Source organism: Eretmochelys imbricata, chromosome 11 (assembly GCF_965152235.1).
Source record: "Eretmochelys imbricata isolate rEreImb1 chromosome 11, rEreImb1.hap1, whole genome shotgun sequence".
Classification (NCBI taxonomy): Eukaryota; Metazoa; Chordata; order Testudines; family Cheloniidae; genus Eretmochelys; species Eretmochelys imbricata.
The window spans coordinates 40363886-40383819 of record NC_135582.1 but is presented as its reverse complement, the minus strand read 5'-3'; the positions used below and the strand labels follow the sequence as shown (position 1 = coordinate 40383819).

General features: G+C 36.7%; 1 protein-coding gene across 2 annotated transcripts in view; it reads right to left on the bottom strand.

Annotated features, from left to right (window-relative positions):
- Window positions 1–674: 674 nt before the first annotated feature.
- The window catches only part of DYNC1I2 (dynein cytoplasmic 1 intermediate chain 2), a 43117-nt gene continuing 23857 nt past the window's right edge, over window positions 675–19934 (bottom strand). For both annotated transcript variants that reach the window (XM_077829959.1, XM_077829958.1), the window contains exons 6-16: window positions 9643–9732; window positions 9200–9362; window positions 9004–9103; window positions 8332–8457; window positions 7207–7353; window positions 6730–6843; window positions 6146–6279; window positions 5002–5146; window positions 3883–4023; window positions 2147–2272; window positions 675–940 (exon numbers count right to left, since the gene is read on the bottom strand). In XM_077829959.1, coding sequence (XP_077686085.1) covers window positions 827–940; window positions 2147–2272; window positions 3883–4023; window positions 5002–5146; window positions 6146–6279; window positions 6730–6843; window positions 7207–7353; window positions 8332–8457; window positions 9004–9103; window positions 9200–9362; window positions 9643–9732 — 1400 coding nt within the window. In that variant the 3' untranslated portion in view covers window positions 675–826. The remainder of the gene's footprint in view (window positions 941–2146; window positions 2273–3882; window positions 4024–5001; window positions 5147–6145; window positions 6280–6729; window positions 6844–7206; window positions 7354–8331; window positions 8458–9003; window positions 9104–9199; window positions 9363–9642; window positions 9733–19934) is intronic.

Here is a 19934-nt window from a genome sequence, read left to right as displayed (position 1 = left end):
ATGATGGGGATAGCAATCTTTATGACAGGAGTTGGTAACCTCTTGCTTCTTTGAATTGTCTCGGGAGGAACAGGAAAGAATCTTACACTGATTTATTTGACTATAAAGAAGTGGTTCCTAATGATTTTGTACATCTGAGCAAAGATGTTACTACTAATGAGAGACTGGGGGCTGGGCTGGTGCTAAAAGCTTGCGTAACCTTTATTTATAAAGGAATCTCACCTTTTAACAAAGACCTAGTACTAAATATGTATTATTTTACAAAGTCAGGTTCAGTGACCAAATAAAATTATAGACAACTTACTACCCTAGCCTTGCTTGCTTATTAAAAAAAGAGCAAAAAAGAAACTGGATGAAGGTTTACTTTGAACAGATGCATGCACTTCTGTGGACAGTTCTAATATCCTAATATTAACAATCCTTCAGAGATTAACTACCTAATGAAAGCTAGCTAGTATAATACAGGAAGTTCTGATTGAGAAATGGAACTTGTTTATCTTTCAGAAATAGTTACATACTGTTTGAAAAATTCAGTAGCGTTACAGCTAATATACATCTGGGTTAGTGTTTCAGCAAAACATTTCTTGCAAAGTCAGGGCAGCTGTATTAAAAATTAAACAAATTCAAGAATAACGTGTTTGTAATTATGTATAAAAAATGTGACATTGCAAGACTTAATTTTCAGTGACCTTTATACAATTTCAAAATCCACAGTTTATTCCACGTATTTCTCCTCAGGTTACCAGTTAGACTGAAGCATGCTATTACTCTGAGAATGTACACAAGTCATTCCCAAATCCACTACTATAACTCATTTTTGAAAGATTTACGCAGGTATGCGGGTTGCAGCTTCCTCCTCTGCATCAGCTCTGTTTGCATTAATTTCTGCTAGTGTTCGACCAAAACGTGTCCATTCATCATTGCGCGGAACAGCAATTTGCTATAGAGAAATATCAATGGGTGTAAATAATATTGTAATTACACAATGTAATTTAGCTCATTTTTACACCTGGTCTAAACACCACATTTATAAATTATGCTAACAGCTTACCTTATTCATTAAAAGTTTTCCAATAGTCTTACTAGCAAATACAGCTGGTATGCATTGCCCAACAAATGGTGGTAACTGTGGCTATGGCTAAACTAAGCAGCTTTTAGCCACACGGCTGTGCTGCTACAGCCGTGCTGCTAAAAGGCGCACAACGTAGCTGCTGTTTGTCAGCAGGAGAGAGCTCTTCCTCTCCACTCCACCAGCAGCTCTGTCAGCAGGAGAGTCCTGCAGGCAAAGCACTGTTCACATCGCGCTTTTTGTCAGTAAAACTTTTGTCGTTCGGGGGTGAGGGGTTTGGTTTTTTTTATTAACACCCCTAAATGACAAAAGTTTTTCCAACAAAGTGCCAGTGTAGACAAAGCCTTAGTAAACTTTAAAAAACTAATAAATTCAGTGCTTGATAAGGGTGCTGTCTGACTTTTTGGCATTGAAGTCCTGCGTTTAAGCACAGAACAAATAGGGCAGCGGTAGTAATAAGCTTGGCCCATGTACCTCAGTCTGGAGAGACCACCTCCACAGGTGAGAAAGTAGTTCTTTTATCCTTGTCCAACAATCCTTGAAATATATATACCAATTCTAATTGTTTTAGAGAGACTGACAGCTGCTCAGTGGGAACTGAAGTGAGGCAACTACTTCTCACTTTACAGTTCAAATGGCCATTGGATGGTACATTTTGTTCATAACCAACCTGGCATGCATTCAGAGTAGTGATAAAGGAAATCTTGTCCACACCCACTACTAATCTCCTCTATATGCAATTTCTACTGCAGTATAAATTTAAATGGTTAGATATCTTTATTTCAACAGCTTAATACTGACCATTTATCTTTTAGTTGCACAATTACAACACATCAAAGTTGCTTTAAAATGCTAAAATATTGTATGAAATTGAACTGAGATTGAAACATTTAAAAATCATAATTAATCCTGAAAGCAAGAGGACTAGAAATTTATCTTGAATTACCATTTATTCCTGGCAAAAATGTTTTGAAGGAAAGTTGAAAGTCGAAAGTCAAAAAGTTAGGTGACAGAGTAAATTCAGGAAGAAGCTTTAAATCCATGTAACACAAAGTAGCAAACACAAAAGTTACCTACCTCTCCCACGTCATATATAACTATTTGTCCTTCTGAATCACCTACAGCAATCTCTCGCCCAGAATGTGTCCATCTCACACGATTAAGAGCAGGATTACCCTCCACAGTAATGCTTGCAGTTGGCACCTATATCCATTTAGAACACAGTTAAAACTAGCAGCATAAAAATCATACGGAAATGTGTTCTAGCCAACTGTTCCCCTTGAGAAAAAGGAGATTTTAAAAGGTGAAACAAATCTTCAACACTGATCTGACAAGTATTTTCCCCAATGGTCCAATACATTGGGAAAGGGAATTGGGAGAGATGGGAGCTTACAAGTCTTACCCCAGTTACTCTTTCCTCCCAAAAGCTACCTCATTTCTTAAAATAAATCCCGAGTTTGTAGCACTCATGAAATATACATATGCAGAAACGGTCATGAGAGAGCCTATTTTAAGCAATCCTCATTTAGAGAGAAAAAATTGCCTCATAACATTAATACAAACAGTCCCTAAATCATTAGGAACATCTCTGGTATAAATACAGTATATGTTACAGGACAATAGGTATGAATTTGAAATTTGCCAAAAAATAATCATCCTAGGACAATTTCCCCCTCCTAATTCTTCTTAAAACACATAACACAACAGATATTTGTTTAGTGGCAATCAATTTCATTTCTACTTGGAAGACCTACATTTAGGAATGACCTCAATAGCCTCTGCTAGTACAGTGAGGATCAGGTGCATTTTGAGGTACAAAGCCCTTTGGTATTGAAAGCTCTATGTAATATAGGCAAGTATACTTGGGCTTCGGGATAGGTACTGACTACAATCCTTTACAGAACCTTACTGTTTGCAAAGCTGTGCTGTAAATAAGGAAGTGTTATTTCCTCTTAACAACACAAGAACTAGAGGTCACCAAATGAAATGAATAGGCAGCAGGTTTAAAAACAAACAAAAGGAAGTATTTCTTCACACAACATACAGTCAGCCTGTGGAACTCCTTGCCAGAGGAGGATATGAAGGCCAAGACTATAACAGGTTTCAAAAAAGAACTAGATAAATTCATGGAGGATAGATCCATCAATGGCTATTAGCCAGGATGGGTAGGGATGGTGTCCCTAACCTCGGTTTGTCAGAAGCTGGGAATGGGCAACAGGGAATGGATCACTTGATAATTACCTGTTCTGTTAATTCCCTCTGACACACCTGGCATTGACCAATGTCGGAAGACAGGATACTGGGCTTGATGGACCATTGGTCTGACCCAGTATGGCCATTCTTATGTCTGAAAATAAGTGTGTGTCACCCTACCAGGTGATTAATGATCGTGGGTTTTTTTTTTCATGCTAGAAAAATTAACAGCTACATTTGAATGTGAGCCAGTGAATCTACTAGAGCAACTAACAGCATAATAGCAATCTTATGTGACTCATTCATAGTATTGGGGGGGGGTTAGCCCTTGTATGCACGTCCAAGGAAAAAGCCACACAAGTATAGCATGCTATATAGATAGAAATTCTGTATTCCTTTTATACTGGGAGGACAACATTTTAGTTACCACCATCTGACACTAAAAACGAGGTGACTTGAATTATTCCCCTCTAATCACACATCTACTGCGTAATGCCACTGCAGCAGCAGAAATACATAGTGCAACCATGATGAAACATTTCTGGCCATACACATTTCTGAAGAAGCCTAAGATTTTTAGTTCTTGTCAGATTTGAAGTAGGTAAGTTATTGTGCCTCACCTCAGTATCATTGTTGAGATTCCACAGATCAAGCCTACCCATTCCATCCACACAAGCAAACAGGGCAGGGTGAGTGGGAGACCACATCACATCATAAACATAGTCTGAGTTGTCTTCAAAGGAGTAGAGAGGCTTATTATTCTGAAACAAAGCACCATATAGTACTTTACACCATACAATCTTTACATTTGGGATTCTGAAAGTGAAATCTTTTTGCAAGTGAAAGACTGAGTTTTTGTATAGTTCATATTGCAGCAATTCTAAAATAAAGTAGCTATCTGTGCTTAAAGAATTTCTTAAACTGTCTCTTACATAGAAAGAGGCCAAAAAATAACCACAGGATGGGGGAAAAACCAAACCCCCCTGTTTGGATGAATTATATAGCATGTTTACTGCCTGCTATTACAACATAGCTTCAATAGGAGGCTGGTATAACAACCTAAATATGAGTGAATTCTGGTAAAGTCTCCTGAGCTGACCTGATGGCCTAGGGGTAGGCTTGTGCACTGTTATGGGGGAGACCGTAGCTTGACTTTGACCCTAGTCCAGCTTCATGATCTCTGGGACAACAATGTTGCAGAGGCAGCTTGCTAAGCAAGCGATGGAAAAGACATGAGTATCATGGCTCTTGACTGCAACTCTGTTCAGGCTCATTAGAAACAGTGTTGATGGTAATGCATTGTGGGCTGTAGTGAGAACTATGGAGATGCAAGGACATGAAATGGACATCTAAATTACCATAATTATAATATACTTAATATAATACATAATATACCTGAATTACAACATAACTTATTTGAAATAATTACATTGGTCTTCCCAACCCAGTTACAAAAGTTGAAAGGATGAGCAAAATGGACCAGAAATAGACAAACAGCCAGGATTTACATATAAGTTTCATTTAGGTGATAATAAGTTACAGTAATCTTGGTGATGCTACTTGCAGGTTCTTAAAAGAGAACTAAGTTACATAAATTAACTCATCTGATGTTACCATTCATCCAATCGACTTAACAAGCTTCCCTAAACCCTTTGACAACAATTTGGTTAACTAAAGCTTACATTATAGCACCACCTTGTGTCAAAGTCTGAATTGTTAGACACCTCTGTTTTAGATACCTTAGTTGTCCAAAGCTTTACTGTCCAGTCAAATGATGAGGTGACAAAAAGATGAGAGAAGTCTACAGGTCCAACTGCGGCATGGCAATGGATACCCGTGATTGGTCCTTGGTGTCCTTCAAACATCTCACTGATTCCCGCTTTGCTGTTTTAAAATACATTATGTAGGTTAATTTCCTTTGAAACTATATTTCACACAAAGGCAACAAGGAATACATGCTTTAAATAAACTGGGAGTGGGTTTCAGTGGAACCCAAATAGATTTGGCCTGCAGAGGGGAAGTGAAATGTGGGTTTGAATATGATCCTGTGTATTAGCCTCTCTTTTCCAAAACCCTATTCTGTTATATTTAAGTGTAGACATAATATCATAGAAAACAGTAACATTCGGCAAGGCTATCCCATCCAGATTTGACTAGGTACCTCTTCAAGCAATAGCTAAATATTTGGATCAGATAACAAAATTCAGTCCTCAAATATGGATACGAAATTCCTTAAATTGCCTTAAACAGGAGTTGCACGTAAGTAGCTGGGGCAGACTTTAGTCCCAGTGACAATACATCCCCAATAATCTCATATCAAAACTGATAAAGTGGAGAGGAGGGAAAAAGGATGTTACAAAAGAGACAATTTTGGCTAGTTTTAAACCAAAGAGCTGTGCTGTGAGAGTGATGTGTATTTGACATGAAAACTGGACACTCAATTTTATTTAAGAAAGCAATTGATAGGATACAGCCAGACAATTTCAAAGCAGATTGAACAGCAGGAGAAATGCTAGCCAATTTAAGATTTGTGTGTGATTTTACTGTACAATTATCTGGGGAACTGATACAAAGTTTGGGATGTTCTGCTACAATTCAAATGAATAGAACTGAAGTCTACTAGTTCATCTTCCTTTTCATAATTAAAAGTAGTCCTAGCCAAGGTAAAGATCCAACAGTAGCAATGGTGGATTCTTTTCTTGAACTTTAAAAGTCTGATTTAATACTTCATAGTTTTAAAAAGATATTACCTTTTTATATAAAACACAAAGCTCTGCTATGAACGCTAATTAAGCTTGCTCAACAAAATCTTTCTATATTAAGGGGAAAATCCTGATAAGCTTCACTATTTAAAACAAAAAAATAATTTGAGTGTCTATTCACCTGCCATGGCGGCATGCTGTGTACACAGAGCCTTCCTCACTTCCAACAACGAAGTTGTTGACATCTCCAACAGGAAAGGACATGCATGTGACAGCTACAGCCTTGGACTGTTTATGAATCAACTCCATACTATCCTGTAGAAAAAAGTAGCAGGAACTTATTTTTCAAACTTGCCATCTTAACTTCTACCAGAAATCATGTAGGTTTCCTAGTACTAGTTAGTCCACAAGCCGTTCTTATTCCAGCCCTTTTCTACATTTGGAAATCTAGCTCTTATTCATGAATCCAAACTTTAGCATCAGTACTGAAGAATCCAAAAATTATTATGACACTTAATGTACTACAGTAAAAAAGGAATTTATCTTACAGAATTACGATACAACTACTCAAGCAGGGAATGTCTGCATATTGTCAAAATGCAGAACACTACTTTACAAAGTCTTATGAAATAGGTAAAGCAAACAGGTGAAATTAATATTAAAATCCTAAGTATTTAGTAAGGTACAGACTACCTGAGCTAAAAAGTGGTAAGTAATAGCCTTATCTATAGCTCTCTATTACATACTTTCCCAAGTTTACTCTACCTGCGGTTGGGAAAGCATGTCCAGACTCCATGAGCATATCTTTCCATCAGTTGAGATGCTAATCAAATTATGAGCATTTTGGGTCCCAACCACATTTACACAGTATACAGGGTGCTGAAGAGAGATTACAAAATTCTTTTCAGAAACAGTTTCCATAATAACAAATTCAATGACATTCACTTAACACAAGTGTGAAATACAAATTTTAATATTTCATACAACAGTTTAAGTTGACTTAACAATACTATTTGAAAGATATGAAAACTTATTTAGCCTTTTAGCATTTAAGTAACGCATGGTGTAGAGATAGGCTCCTTTAAAACTGACAGCTGCATGACAAAGACAATTCTTCAGTGCTACTATTGTTAAACCCAGACATAAATATTAAAACATCATCACTGTTCACCCAGGGGAAACCCTCTCCCACCCCAAGGGGTTAACGGCTCAATAGTGAGTAGTTCTCATTTCACCCCCTACCGTGTGAGCAGCAGCTGAAAGTGGAGTTCTCTGCACTGGGGTTCTTTTATTGCTGCGATTATCCCATAGCACAATTTGGCCTGAATATGTGCCACCAACCACCAGATTTGGATGAAATTTTGCAAATGTAGCCGACATCACTGCTGACTGCAAAGGACACACACACAAGGAAAAGTTTTGTTTTAAGACTAAAATCCAGAATTTAAGGATAGAAAATCTGACCAATTACTGGTAGTGAGCTGTTTCCTCAATTACATTTGATATTGCTTTTCCTATCTTCTGCTCCTTTGTCCAAACACACGAAGGTTCACAACTACATGAATTGAATGGTTATTTAAAAATCTTGATATTCTTCTGGTCTCAACTTTTACTAAATACAAATAAAAATCACACTCTCCCCATATGCATACTACTAACTTCTAGGAAAGATACAAATCAAATGTAACAGAAATAGAATCCAGTAATAGGACACATTCTGTGGTCATTTTTCAAGGAGATCAGAAAACCGTTTTGTCACTATAGTATGAAATCATAATATAATTACCTTTGCAATCTATGCCTTGACAGTAATCTGACAGCATCAGATTACAAACTAGTTCTAATTCAATTAAGTGATTTTTCAGAATTATGACATTTTGAAAATAAATGGTTATTGTAGGTTTGGTCAAACAGAAAAGGTTTGCACATTTTTACCTCTCAGTAATCCATTTTAAAACCTGCATCTGTTTTCTACTTGAAGCATGTGTTTTTACTTATCTATTTTTTTCCAATTCCTCAGGCTATGTACACTTTATTCAGTGGGCTAAGGTCTAGTTGTACATTCTGCATCATAGTTCCCGAAAAGCCCCTCGTACTGAAAGCATAAATGTCAGTTTTTCTTTTAATAAATGAGATTAAGGAACAGATTTTCAGACATGCAAAATTTCTGATATTCAGAATATTTAAACAGAGGAATCTTTTCAAACTGATGAAGTCTTCAGCCATCAACATCTGTTTGCAAATACATGTGGTTAAAGTACATGCCAACCCAATGAAATCATCATGTTGACAAGTATAAATAAGGCACTTGTCCAAATTAATCAACATAAAATCTTGAGCCTGGTGAGACAGGAACTCACATCATACCTGGCAGTGAAAGACATACTCCGGGGTAGTTTTCTTGTATTTCATATTCCACACAAGAGCCACCCCATCAGGCTCATGAGGGGCATCTTCATTATTGTTGTAGGAGGCTACAAGCAATTCTGGATACTAGTTATAGAGAAATTAATGGAAAAAAATGTTCAAAATAAACAACTGCCTTATGGTCCAGTCAGTCCTAGAATCTTGATTTATACTGGCAAAACTAAAAGTTTAACCAATGGATAAGTCAGCCCCATAAACAGAAAATATTGGATTAGCTAATTACCATAGTAAGTATAATTACAAGGGTTTATTCAAAAATAGTGTTAAAATACAAGATAATATTGTGTTCGTTACTTATGTATTATAAATAGTATCCATTTAAAAAAATTTTAGGTGAGGCTAGTTTCTTGGAGCTAATACTGTATCTTTGCGCCTTGGACATTTTTTGTTCTATTTATAGATTGCATTTAAAAGAACATTGAGTTAACTTCTGTTACCTCTTTCAAAATATATAAACACAATCACATCCAATTACAGTATGTAAACAGCAGAGCGTGTCAGAGCTATTCTAAGAACTATATGTAAACCACTGAATGTATGGTTCAAATAAAAGTTGAGTGCACAAAACTTGAGGTATCTGCAAAGGTGACTCAAAGTAAATATTTGTTTTACCTGAGATGACCAGTCCAAACAACTAACAACACGATGCTTTGACCAGCGTTCATCAAAAAACTGTCTGTTTAAGGACAGTTTAGCGCCTGCTTGAATCTCTCTGTAAAGACAGACAAATGGAGGGTACTAATCCAAGATCACGTTTTCAGTTACAAATATAGTAAACACAGTAAAGCACTCAATACTCCCACATTACCCTTCTTTGTCTTCCAGATCTCTTCCACTGTAGTCAAAGAAAATGTTAATCTGCTCAGAAAGAGCTCTTTCTACGATCCTTGTAGAATGGTCAAAGAAACTTAAAAACTCTTCAGAGTGTAAAATTTGCTGTTTTTCCTCTTCTGTAAGCTCATGAGGGGCAGCTGGGGGGAGGGAAAAAAAGGTTAGATTTTCCTAAAGTTCATTCTTATCTGTTTAAAAATTTATGAAAAAAAACCCAAATATTTTTCAAATTAAAAAAACATTTTCATATCCATATATTTTAATAATTTTTACATGGGATTTTAAGTTATTCATATTTTTGTTTACAGAAAGGTGCTAAAAAGTCAAATGTCAGTTTGATTAAAAAAAACTATTACATTAAAATGCCTAAACATCCTTTTATTTGCAATGCCTAATACTGTGTCCTAAAGCGAGTTGTACCTTCCTCCTCTTCATCATTTTTCAATGTTTTTTCTTCTTCGGGTTCAGTTGATGGCTTTGGTACCACTACATCATCTTCATCTTCGTCATCTGAAAAGAAATGATACAGCAAAATACTTAATAACAGTCCTAGAGAAGCACAGTAAAGTTCCATCCAGTTTCACACAATACAAAAGTAAATACATTTGTGCATATGGAATAGTTTTACATAAATTGATGCAGTTCCTAAAACGTAATCCTTAAAAAGGATAATGTTTGGTTAAAGTGAAGGAATATTAATCAGAACATTATCTACACCACTATTTAGTATACAACAGTCATACCAAATTGCGTAGCTGTGTAAACTGAAACAGAATACATAAGCAATTGTAGAGAATTCACAGTGGAAATCTCTAAATTTATAAGCATTTATCATTCCAGACAGAATATGAAAGTACCACAGTTTTATGTAACATGCTGACACATTAATGCTGCAGAATAAAGAAAATCAAATGTCTAAAATAGCCTACAGAGCTGCTGCTTACTTGTGATCTGAAACCATCAGTGTCTAATGGGTCTTCATATGGCATAAAGATGACTTACATTAGCTTTCAGGTTGCTATTCTGAGAGGCAAATTTTGCTAAAGATAATAGCTGAGAGATTACATTTTCTTTTCTGTCATTCTAAATGCAAGTCTCATTATCTGTATCATGTTTGGCAATGAGAATTTTAAAGCAAAATGTGTTTTCCCTAATTGCAATGAATAAGGTAAAATGTTAATGTTCTGAATACTGACAAGGTTTACAGCACTTTTTACATTACTACATTTTATCCTTTGAATACTGTAAACCAGAAAATAACTTTAAATTACTTAGTGTTGTGGAATATGCATTTCCTGTCTTTTCTTCCTCTCCTTTCTAAGGTAAGTTTTTGAAAAGACTATTTTTATTGGTTAAACAGCTATGTCATCTGTCTATAAGGGAATGGCAGCAGGAGTCTACAGCATGCTTCATCACAAGTAACGAGACAGTATTCAACAGGGACTCTACTTGTTTGTCACAGACGTTTCTCTGACCCATGTTTAAAGTTCTCTAACAAAAAACACACACGAGCACACACACAAAAGAGTGGTCAAGGGATGGGAAACCAGCTGCCAAGCCATGCTCCCAGCAGCCAGGCCAGCTGACTAGATAGCAACAACCAGATGGTACTGCTGGGATTGTGTGTCTCTGCTATGAGGTGGCAATGGGATGGCACAACATTTTTCTGCCTCACTGCTTCCAATCATGTCTTTCCCCAATGGCAAGCCTGTGCAATTACCAGCACTCCAGGAGGTCCACAGACAAGCCTTTACCCTCTAAACAAAATACAGCTTGTAGGCCATACCAGCTGCCAAACCACACACATAGTGATAGGTTTAGAGAGGTCTGAATGTCTTTTTAACTCCATAGTACAGGCAATAAAAATATAACTGTACCTGCAGGAAAGAAAGCTTTAAGTGACACTGTATAATGCTCACAATAATACAAACTCCAACTTAATCAAAATGATAATGACGTATGCCAATCGTACATTACTTGAAATTGAGCGATTTTTACGTTCTGACAAGTTTACAGAACTAGGATAAATGGCATGAATGATTTCAATATATGCTCATACTTTTGAACCAAATGGTGAAGGTTAAAATCTTTCCTTTCAAGGGCCTCAATCAGCCACAAAGGAAAACAGTAATCACTGTCTTTTCAGCCAGCCCAACCGCATTTGTCAGCCCTTTCTCTGTCAATGCAGCCAGAGCAATCAACCTGCCAAACATTCAGAATGGAAAAACAATCTGAAAATACAGGGTATAATGCACCTGCCAGTGAAAATGGCCATTTCAAGAAAAGCTAGTGATCTCAGTGACCCTGCTGAGGAGGCGGTGGTGCAAAGGGGAAAGAACGCGTAAAAGAATTCTTAGTGATCTCCACTCTCTTGCACATTGACACTTCCTTACAAAGCACGCCAATTACAGCTTTTGTGCTACTTAAAAAAAAGCTTTTTTGCGCAAAATAATCACATGGAGAAACAGAAAGACACTGCTCCTTTTTAGATGGATTCGCATGTACAACTGACTATTAATCTGAAAACTGTGTAACTTGTAGCAATTCTAAACTGTACTGTTCAAAGCAAACTGAAATTCTAATGTCCAGTCACTGTGGGTGTGAACACTGATAAATTTATATTTAATAGATATGACTGAGAATAGCAAATTGCAAGACAACTGATGTACAATGAAAATTTAATTATGTAAAAATATTTGTTTCCCCAACCAATCTTGCTGCAGTTAACAAAATGCCCTATATTTAGAGACCTGGATTCTGGTCACTCTGGACAGCTACTCTAGCTTTAAATTTAATGAATCAGAAAATGCATCCCAACTTTGCTGCATCACACTGATTTTAAGTACCATTTTCAATGACAGGAGTCAAATTCCTAACAAATGCAGATGGTCAGCTGTTTAGTGCTAAGTGACCTCATAATCTACATATTTTACAGAAAAGATCTTGTAGCAGATTGCTCCTCCCTTTTAATGTTTCAACATAGATGGTGTATATTAGAGAGATCCAAATTCCTTCATATTACTCTCAGTATATGTTGTCAACTTATTAGTTACTGCTGCAGCTGAGTCCTAGACATAGTAGAGCAGCAATTATTCCAATACTTTAAGTTATCAGGGCTTTTGATGACTCAGTCCTATTTTTAGGTTTACATATGTACAAACATCCCCCTGGCTCATAAGACTTGTAGCCTTAATTCTATTGTGGTTACTTTACATTAAGCAACACTATTATATATATAAAAAATGGATTAGTAAAGAATCTTGAATTAAAACATAAAAGCTTAGAAAATTAAAACGTATATCAAGTTGTTAACAAAAGAATGGTCCCTACCAAGAGAAACTTACAATCTAAAGACACAACCAGAATCCACTGGAGAACAGGAAGGATCAGAGTTAAGTTTTTAAAATGTCCTTTCCTCTCCTATTCTCCCCTCCCCTCCAACTCGTTTCCCCCCAGTCACCACCTCTTACTTTAACAATAATGGTCCAAGTGTTAAGTGTTCGCAGGGGTTGTGATACAATATGATGAATAGCAACACACACTAAAAAGTATTAAAAGTTCTAATGTCGAAAAACAGTTTACCATTTCTAATGCATTAAGTACTCATTAAAATCTAAATGCATCACACCAACCCAAAAACCTATCATCTTAGCCTGAATTTTTGCAGAGATGACCTCCTCTACTTCAGCCTCCCCTCTGTTCATTACTGACAACTTTATCTGCTGGGTGTTTATACCATTTAAGTTAGCAATACATCTGATACAATTTCTAGTTTTTTTTTAAAAATGCTAACCTTTTTTCCCCAAAAAAAGATGAAGATAAAGCAGTTAAAACTTTAAAAACTGCACAGGATCATGAAGACTGGAAACTGGTCTGTATGTCACATCAATTTATTGATGAATATTCATTACAATATTCTAAGTGGTTAACTCCATGTTTTTTCCTGACAGGGGATCTAAGGTTATAAACCTTAAAGAGTAAAGAGTGCATAAAAGTAGCAGTTACTTTTAAAGTGACAAATCTCTTGTCAATGAATGCTAAAACCAGATTTAATGAACCACTGAATTTTTACTTTGAGTTAACATCAAAATTGTGATGTATTTTGGTGAGATGGAAAGAAAAGCAGTGCTGTAAATTAGTCTGCACCTAGCAGTAACGCTATAGAGTGAAGTTCCAGTTGTCTGAGTAATCTGTTGCTGAGTAGGTTAATCAAAGTTAAATCATCTGTGAAATGGGTGGCTTTTGTTAAGATGAAGTTGTCTTCCTATTAAGTTTTCCTTCTGTATTTCATTGTATATTTATAGCATGTACTGGGAACTAAAGGCATATATAAAACTAAACTATTTCTTAAAGAGTACAGTTGGAATATATAAATACTATATGTGGTGTTGTTTGTATTGCTGTAGCACCCAGAGGCCTTACAGGCGGATGTTAAATATAGTTAAAACCTGAGTTAAAATAATCAGTCTTAACCAAATAATATTTTGATCATACAAGTTTTATGCATTTTTTTAAACTAATAATTAAGCAGTTATAAGTCACCAATAACAAATTACAAATACTTAGTGTGGAGCTAATACAGCAATATTGTCTTTAGTTAACAAATAATTACATATGACTTGCACAAATGCACTTTACTGTACAGAGACTGCAAATACATTAATTTTATGATCTACAAGAGTAAGGAATACAATAATTGTAAATTAAGAGGTTCCCAGTTTTTAAGTATATTACACATCAAAAGTGTCCCATCTATGCAATAAATTATTGAAATAAGCCAAGTCCATCTGGTTCTGAGGAAATACATTACTAAATAATGTCCCAAGCAGAAACTGAGTGTAATTCTTTGCTAATTTTCACATTTATACAGATCTTCTGTTGATTTTCATGTTTATAATACTTACCTGTTCACATATACCTTTTTCTCTTTGGGTCTTTCTCCCCAGACTCCTGTATATTATACTTATTAGTGCAATACTCTATTCTACTGCTTATCAGCAATTCACTCATTGGAAATCACTCTGAATTCCCTAACAAACATGAACTGCAAAACTTTCAGGGAGTGTGTCAGCCTGCACACTTCCCCCATTTACTTTCTGAATGTAGGGTGAGTTTTTACTTCAACATCAAACTTGTGATGTATTTTGGAGAGATGGAATGAAAGGCGGTGCTGTAAGTTAGCCTATACCTAGAAATAAATACTAGAATGTGAAGTTCCAGTTGTCTGAGTAATCTGAAAGGAAGATGTTATAAGAGAGATGGTTATAGAGAAAAACTGTCACCTGACTTCTTACTAGACATCCTACGTTCAATCCTCTGCTGTATTGGAGTACCTTTGGCTCAAACAACTAAGGGGAAGCCAACATGGTGCTTTGCCATCTTTCCGTCTCCCCAAATCATGGGCCTGTCCAGAGGCTGACCTGGCACAACAACTAAGTCCAGCCTAAAGACTGGACTAACTTTCTCTGGCTACCACTAACACCCCCTGCATTAAGGTTAAGGTCACCTGAGCACACCGTGCTCCAGATATATGCCCTCTGATGGGAGCGAGGAAAGCTGAAATTGGCTGGCTACCTCAACTATAGATTAGCCAAGGATTCCCTCACAGCAGGGGAATCCTCAGCTGCTCCTTTCAGCTTTACAGTCACTTTGTAATGCTCTGATACAGCACAGTATAGTAGAACCTCAGAGTTACACACACCTTGGGAATGGAGGTTGTTTGTAACTCTGAAATGTTCGTAACTCTGAACAAAACGTTATGGTTGTTATCTCAAAAGTTTACAACTGAACATTGACTTAATATGGCTTTGAAACTTTACTATGCAGACGAAAAATGCTACCTTTAACTATCTTAATTTAAATGAAACAAGCACTGAAACAGTTTCCTAAGCTTGTCAAATCTTTTTCTTTTTAAGTTTCCCTTTATTTTTTTAGTAGTTTACATTTAACACAGTACTGTACTGCATTTGCCTCTGCTGCTGACTGACTGCATACTTCTGGTTCCAAATGAGGTGTGTGGTTGACCGGTTAGTTCATAACACTTAGGTTCTACTGTATCTAGTTTTAAGAATTTGTTTTATGCCGGTTACGCAGGGTCGAGGCATGTGTATATACACACACAATTTAAACATTTAACAATAAATGAGCCACATCCTATCTTTTGTCTAACAGAATCAGTGTTTCTCAAACCCTGGTCCATAAGTGCTTCCATGACAAAGGTGCAACGTGGCATTTAAAACAAGAGGTGGGCCTCCTATCCCAGAAAGCATCCATTAACAATGAGCCAGTGTTTAAGCAGAATTCCCTTGGATGCCTATTCCTGTTTGCATTACACATGAATCATATCAAGTCTTTGTCAGGTGTCCCTGGTATTAAAATTCTTTCATGATCAAATTTGCTGACACCATAAAAATTGATGGGTAGCAAATCACAAGAGGACAGCCCAAAACTATAAAATGACCCAGATAGATTAGGTTAGTTCAGTGGCAATTATAGGCAACGGGCAGATTTAGTACAAAGGAATGAATTAATTCAATACTCTACATTATGGAAAGGTAACAAAAACAAAATAAGGAGAGAATGTTACCAAGACAACATACTTGTTGCATTGGAACAAGTTTATTTTCATCTCATCTCCTTTATGTTGTTCTAATACTACTTTAGGTTATCAATCATTATAGCTACTGCATAGGTGTGGGATTAGCACTGGGGGGGGAGACCATCCATAAGAGAAGATCTGGCTGAAGAAACAGTCCACAAATATGAAAAAATTGTGAATTACTGCAATATTAGTCTAAAATGTGCTTTTTCATTATCTTTTAAAAAATGTTTTAAAACAGATTTATTTGACCTACATCATAAAGCTGGATTAGTTTTTGACCACCACAGGAAGGCTACTCTAGCGCCAAGGTCCCGGACTGAGCAAATTCAAGAACATTAAGGCCCTCCATTGAGAATGTCTGGCTGCCTCTCCCCAATGGTTATCTATTATTTGTATTACCATAGCACCAAGGACTCCTACCATGGATCAGGACCCCACTGTGTTAGGTGCTGTGTTTGCTTCCATCTGGTTTTTGCTCACTTCTTCTAGACTATACTTTTTACACAGAGACTAGGAGTACTTTGTGGACACACAAAATCTTCAAGTGGTAGGTGCAACCTGAAGAAAGGTTTAGTAAACTTCCTTTATAAGTCTGTTTTGTACTCTGGAATTCTGCTTATGTTTTAGCATTTATTGAATTTACATCATTTTAGGACCAAGAATTAAGAAAAGAAGGTACTCTGCTGTGTTGCTGGGAGCATGTATGAAAAACTGTGGCAAAACATTCATTAATGAATCTCTTAAAAGACTATTTATTTCATCCTAGTCACAAAATTGAAAAAACACATGTTGAGAGCTATGCTTATATTATTCTAGTGTGTCAGATGAAAAGCAAAAGAGAACGATTTCCAATCTCTCCAAGACACTGAGTTTCTCATCACTATTTTAAGGAACTCAGAGGTCATAATACAGCTATACAACAATAGGTGAACAATTGTCATGCCTTCCATTGCCTGCAGCTACAACACATCCGGCTTGGATGTGGTCACATTTCATAAACACAGGCCTCCTATAACAGAAGTGAGATAGATGAGGCCAGCTAGTGCTTGGAGGAAAGACTTTCAAGCAAAATGGAACATGGTCAAAAAAATCATGATTCAGTATGTGACACTTTTCCATCTGAATCAGTACTGGACCAAGTGCGGGGGCATGACATAAGGAGGCACTGTACTGACTTGCAGATGAAATGTAAAGTCAAGATCCTCATTTAGCCCCTATATCTTAGAACAGTAACTACCAAACTGGAATTGTCGACCTACCTAAATCCTCCTATAGGATAGGGTCGTCTTAATTTCTGGTCTTAATTTCCATACTGGGCAGTGTTCAGAGAAGTGCCCCCTTTTCGACCTATTTCATTGAGGGTTAAGTGATCTGTACAATTTCAAGTTTGATGTTCAAATGAAAGACACTAATTATTATTAAAACTCAGGTCAACCATTTTATCAACCTTCACACCCCACCAGTGTGCTTAAAGAGGAGAAATGAGGCTTCAGCCATTCTGAAAGGACCTGAGATTGTAAGTCATCCACAGAAAAGGTATGCGACTTCAAATTATATGTACAAACAAGGACCACTGGCCAAAACACACGATAAAACACTTACAGCTAAAAAATACAGACACCATGCTGTATACGTAGCACGTAGACAAGTACAGAGAATAAGGCTGAATGAACTGTCTCTGGTTGCTTGACTTTCACAACCTTTCCTGCCAAAGTCAAGCACCTAGGGAAGAGCTGGGGGAGTCCAGTAAGGCTGCCTCTTTCCTCTTTTTTGGGGTGAGGAGGAGGCATGGGCAGCAGAGAGTTTGAGAGAAAGGAAACATGTTAAATGGAGTTCCAAAATTGTTTTAAACTACACTTTTTAGGATGTCATAATTGAGAAATGCTGTGTCCAATTCACCACACATTTTATAGAAAAAAATTGACCTCCGCTCTGGATCTAACCTGCTAATTTTCATTTGTGGATTTTTGAGGGAACTGCCAAAATTAGGATTATAAATGGAAATTCAGTTGCAACCCTAACTCTGAAGTGACTGCCTCTGACTGTATAGTCAGATCTTCTAATACAGACATAGTTTGAGTATACAGATGAAGGAGATTCCAATACACATTCTCATCATCATGGTTCCCTGTATACAGAACATTTTGTTAGTCTATGTAATATCAAGTTACCCTATGTTAAACAGAACAAGCTTCAAGTATACTTCTTAGTCTTGCTACTTAGTTTAAACACTATGAACTAGAAATTCCATAACTAAATACCGCCTAGAGATTAAATGTGATAATTGAAAAGATATACATGAACTAAAGGTGCTCCATTCTCACCAGACTCACACAACTCATGCGTACATATTTGCCTGTATCCTCTTAGATATTTTAGATAGGAAAAAACTATGACCATAGCATCCCACATTTCAAGACTCCAGTTTGCTGTGGCAATTTCACTTTCTGACTGTAGTATTATTTGTAGTCCCCATATTAAAGAGGCGGGAACATAATTCCCAGTTATTTATTAAAGATGTATTTGGAAAGAAGTCGTATGAAAAAGACATTCAGGCTTCAAAGCAAATTTATCAGTCCCATTTCTTAATACAAGTGTCAAGTCACTTTTGAGAGATGCACATTCACAATACCAGTAGATTAAACAATACAATTAAAGCAGTAGTTCTCAAGCGAACAGGAAGCAAGGAACTTTTAAGTTTGCTTGCACCCACCCATCCTAGTTTATAGTGTCCAAGGGAGGGTTCTTGTAATCACCAGTGGGAGGCAGACAGTTCACAGTCACTTTCCTGAACTAAAGCTCTTTAACTACAGCATATCTGTTGAGAGTAAAACTAACAAGGATCATGCAATCTCAGGCAATTTCACACACAGCAGGCATTGTAAGTAAAGCACTTCAGCACACAACCCATGTGCTAACTCTCCACCTTCCAGTGAGAATCTGAAAAAGGGAAGAAAATGAGAGGGGGTGGGAAAAAAGAGGCAAAGCAAAAGAGAAAGACTAACATGGAAGGAAGAAAGACGGAAGACAATGAGAACTTTGGTAGCTCACTTGCTTTTTTGACATAGTTATATGGGTTATTACAGTTTATAGGTAAAATTGCCTTGATAGATTAAAAGTAACAAAGGGCAATTTTTCCCCTGGAACTGTGGTCTACTCCCTGGGACTGTGTTCCATGAGCCAGAAGCTATTTGGAAATAATGAGACAAAATGGGCGAGGTAATATCTTGCATTGGACCAACTTCTGTTGGAGAGAGAGATGAGCTTTCAAGCTTACACAGAGAACTTCCTCAGGTCTGTGTAAGCTTGAAAGCTCATCTCTCTCTCCAAACAGAAGTTGGTCCAATGCAAGATATTACCTCGCCCACCTTGTGTCTCTAATATCCCAGGACCAACACGGCTACAACACTGCATATCACAATAGAAATAATGAAACCAAGAATCTCACACTTAATATTTGCAGTCTTTCCATTAGGAAATGCTGTTTTCCAAAAGTATGGACTTTCCCAAAGTTGCATGAAAAGGGAGCCTGATGTAGAAGGTGTCAACACAGAAGTTATTTCTGTCACCAAAAACACATTTAAATGAATATTGTCAATTTAAATACACTTTTGTCCAATATTTTTATATATAAACAAAATTAGTATAGCTGAAAGGTTACAGAAAAGATTTTTTTTCTATTTGTTTACTTTGCATATAGTCAGGTTTCACTGTTTGTGTGGATTTCATAGCAATAGGGAAGAGAAAAACATCTGTAAAAATTGAAAAGAGTGACTATAAAACCACCAAAACATGCAGAGGAATTAAGGGGCAGTTGTAGCACTTGAAACTATTTTAAGTCGGTTTTAAATTCACTACATTTCAAGATAGCATTCTTCCTTTAGAATGTTTCAAGTTTAATCTTTGAAAAACCTGAACTGCCTTTTTCTAGACTATATTAGAAGGTAACCAGTGGTACTTTCAATGCATGTTCCATCACACTGTCTCATTCAGTGGTCTAGATATACAAATGGATGGAAGGAGCAGTATTGCATAGTTATGCTACAGGGAGCTTCCTAGGCAAAGGAGTGGTTATTTTCAGGAAAGTCAATGAGGGTACAGAATTTGAGAG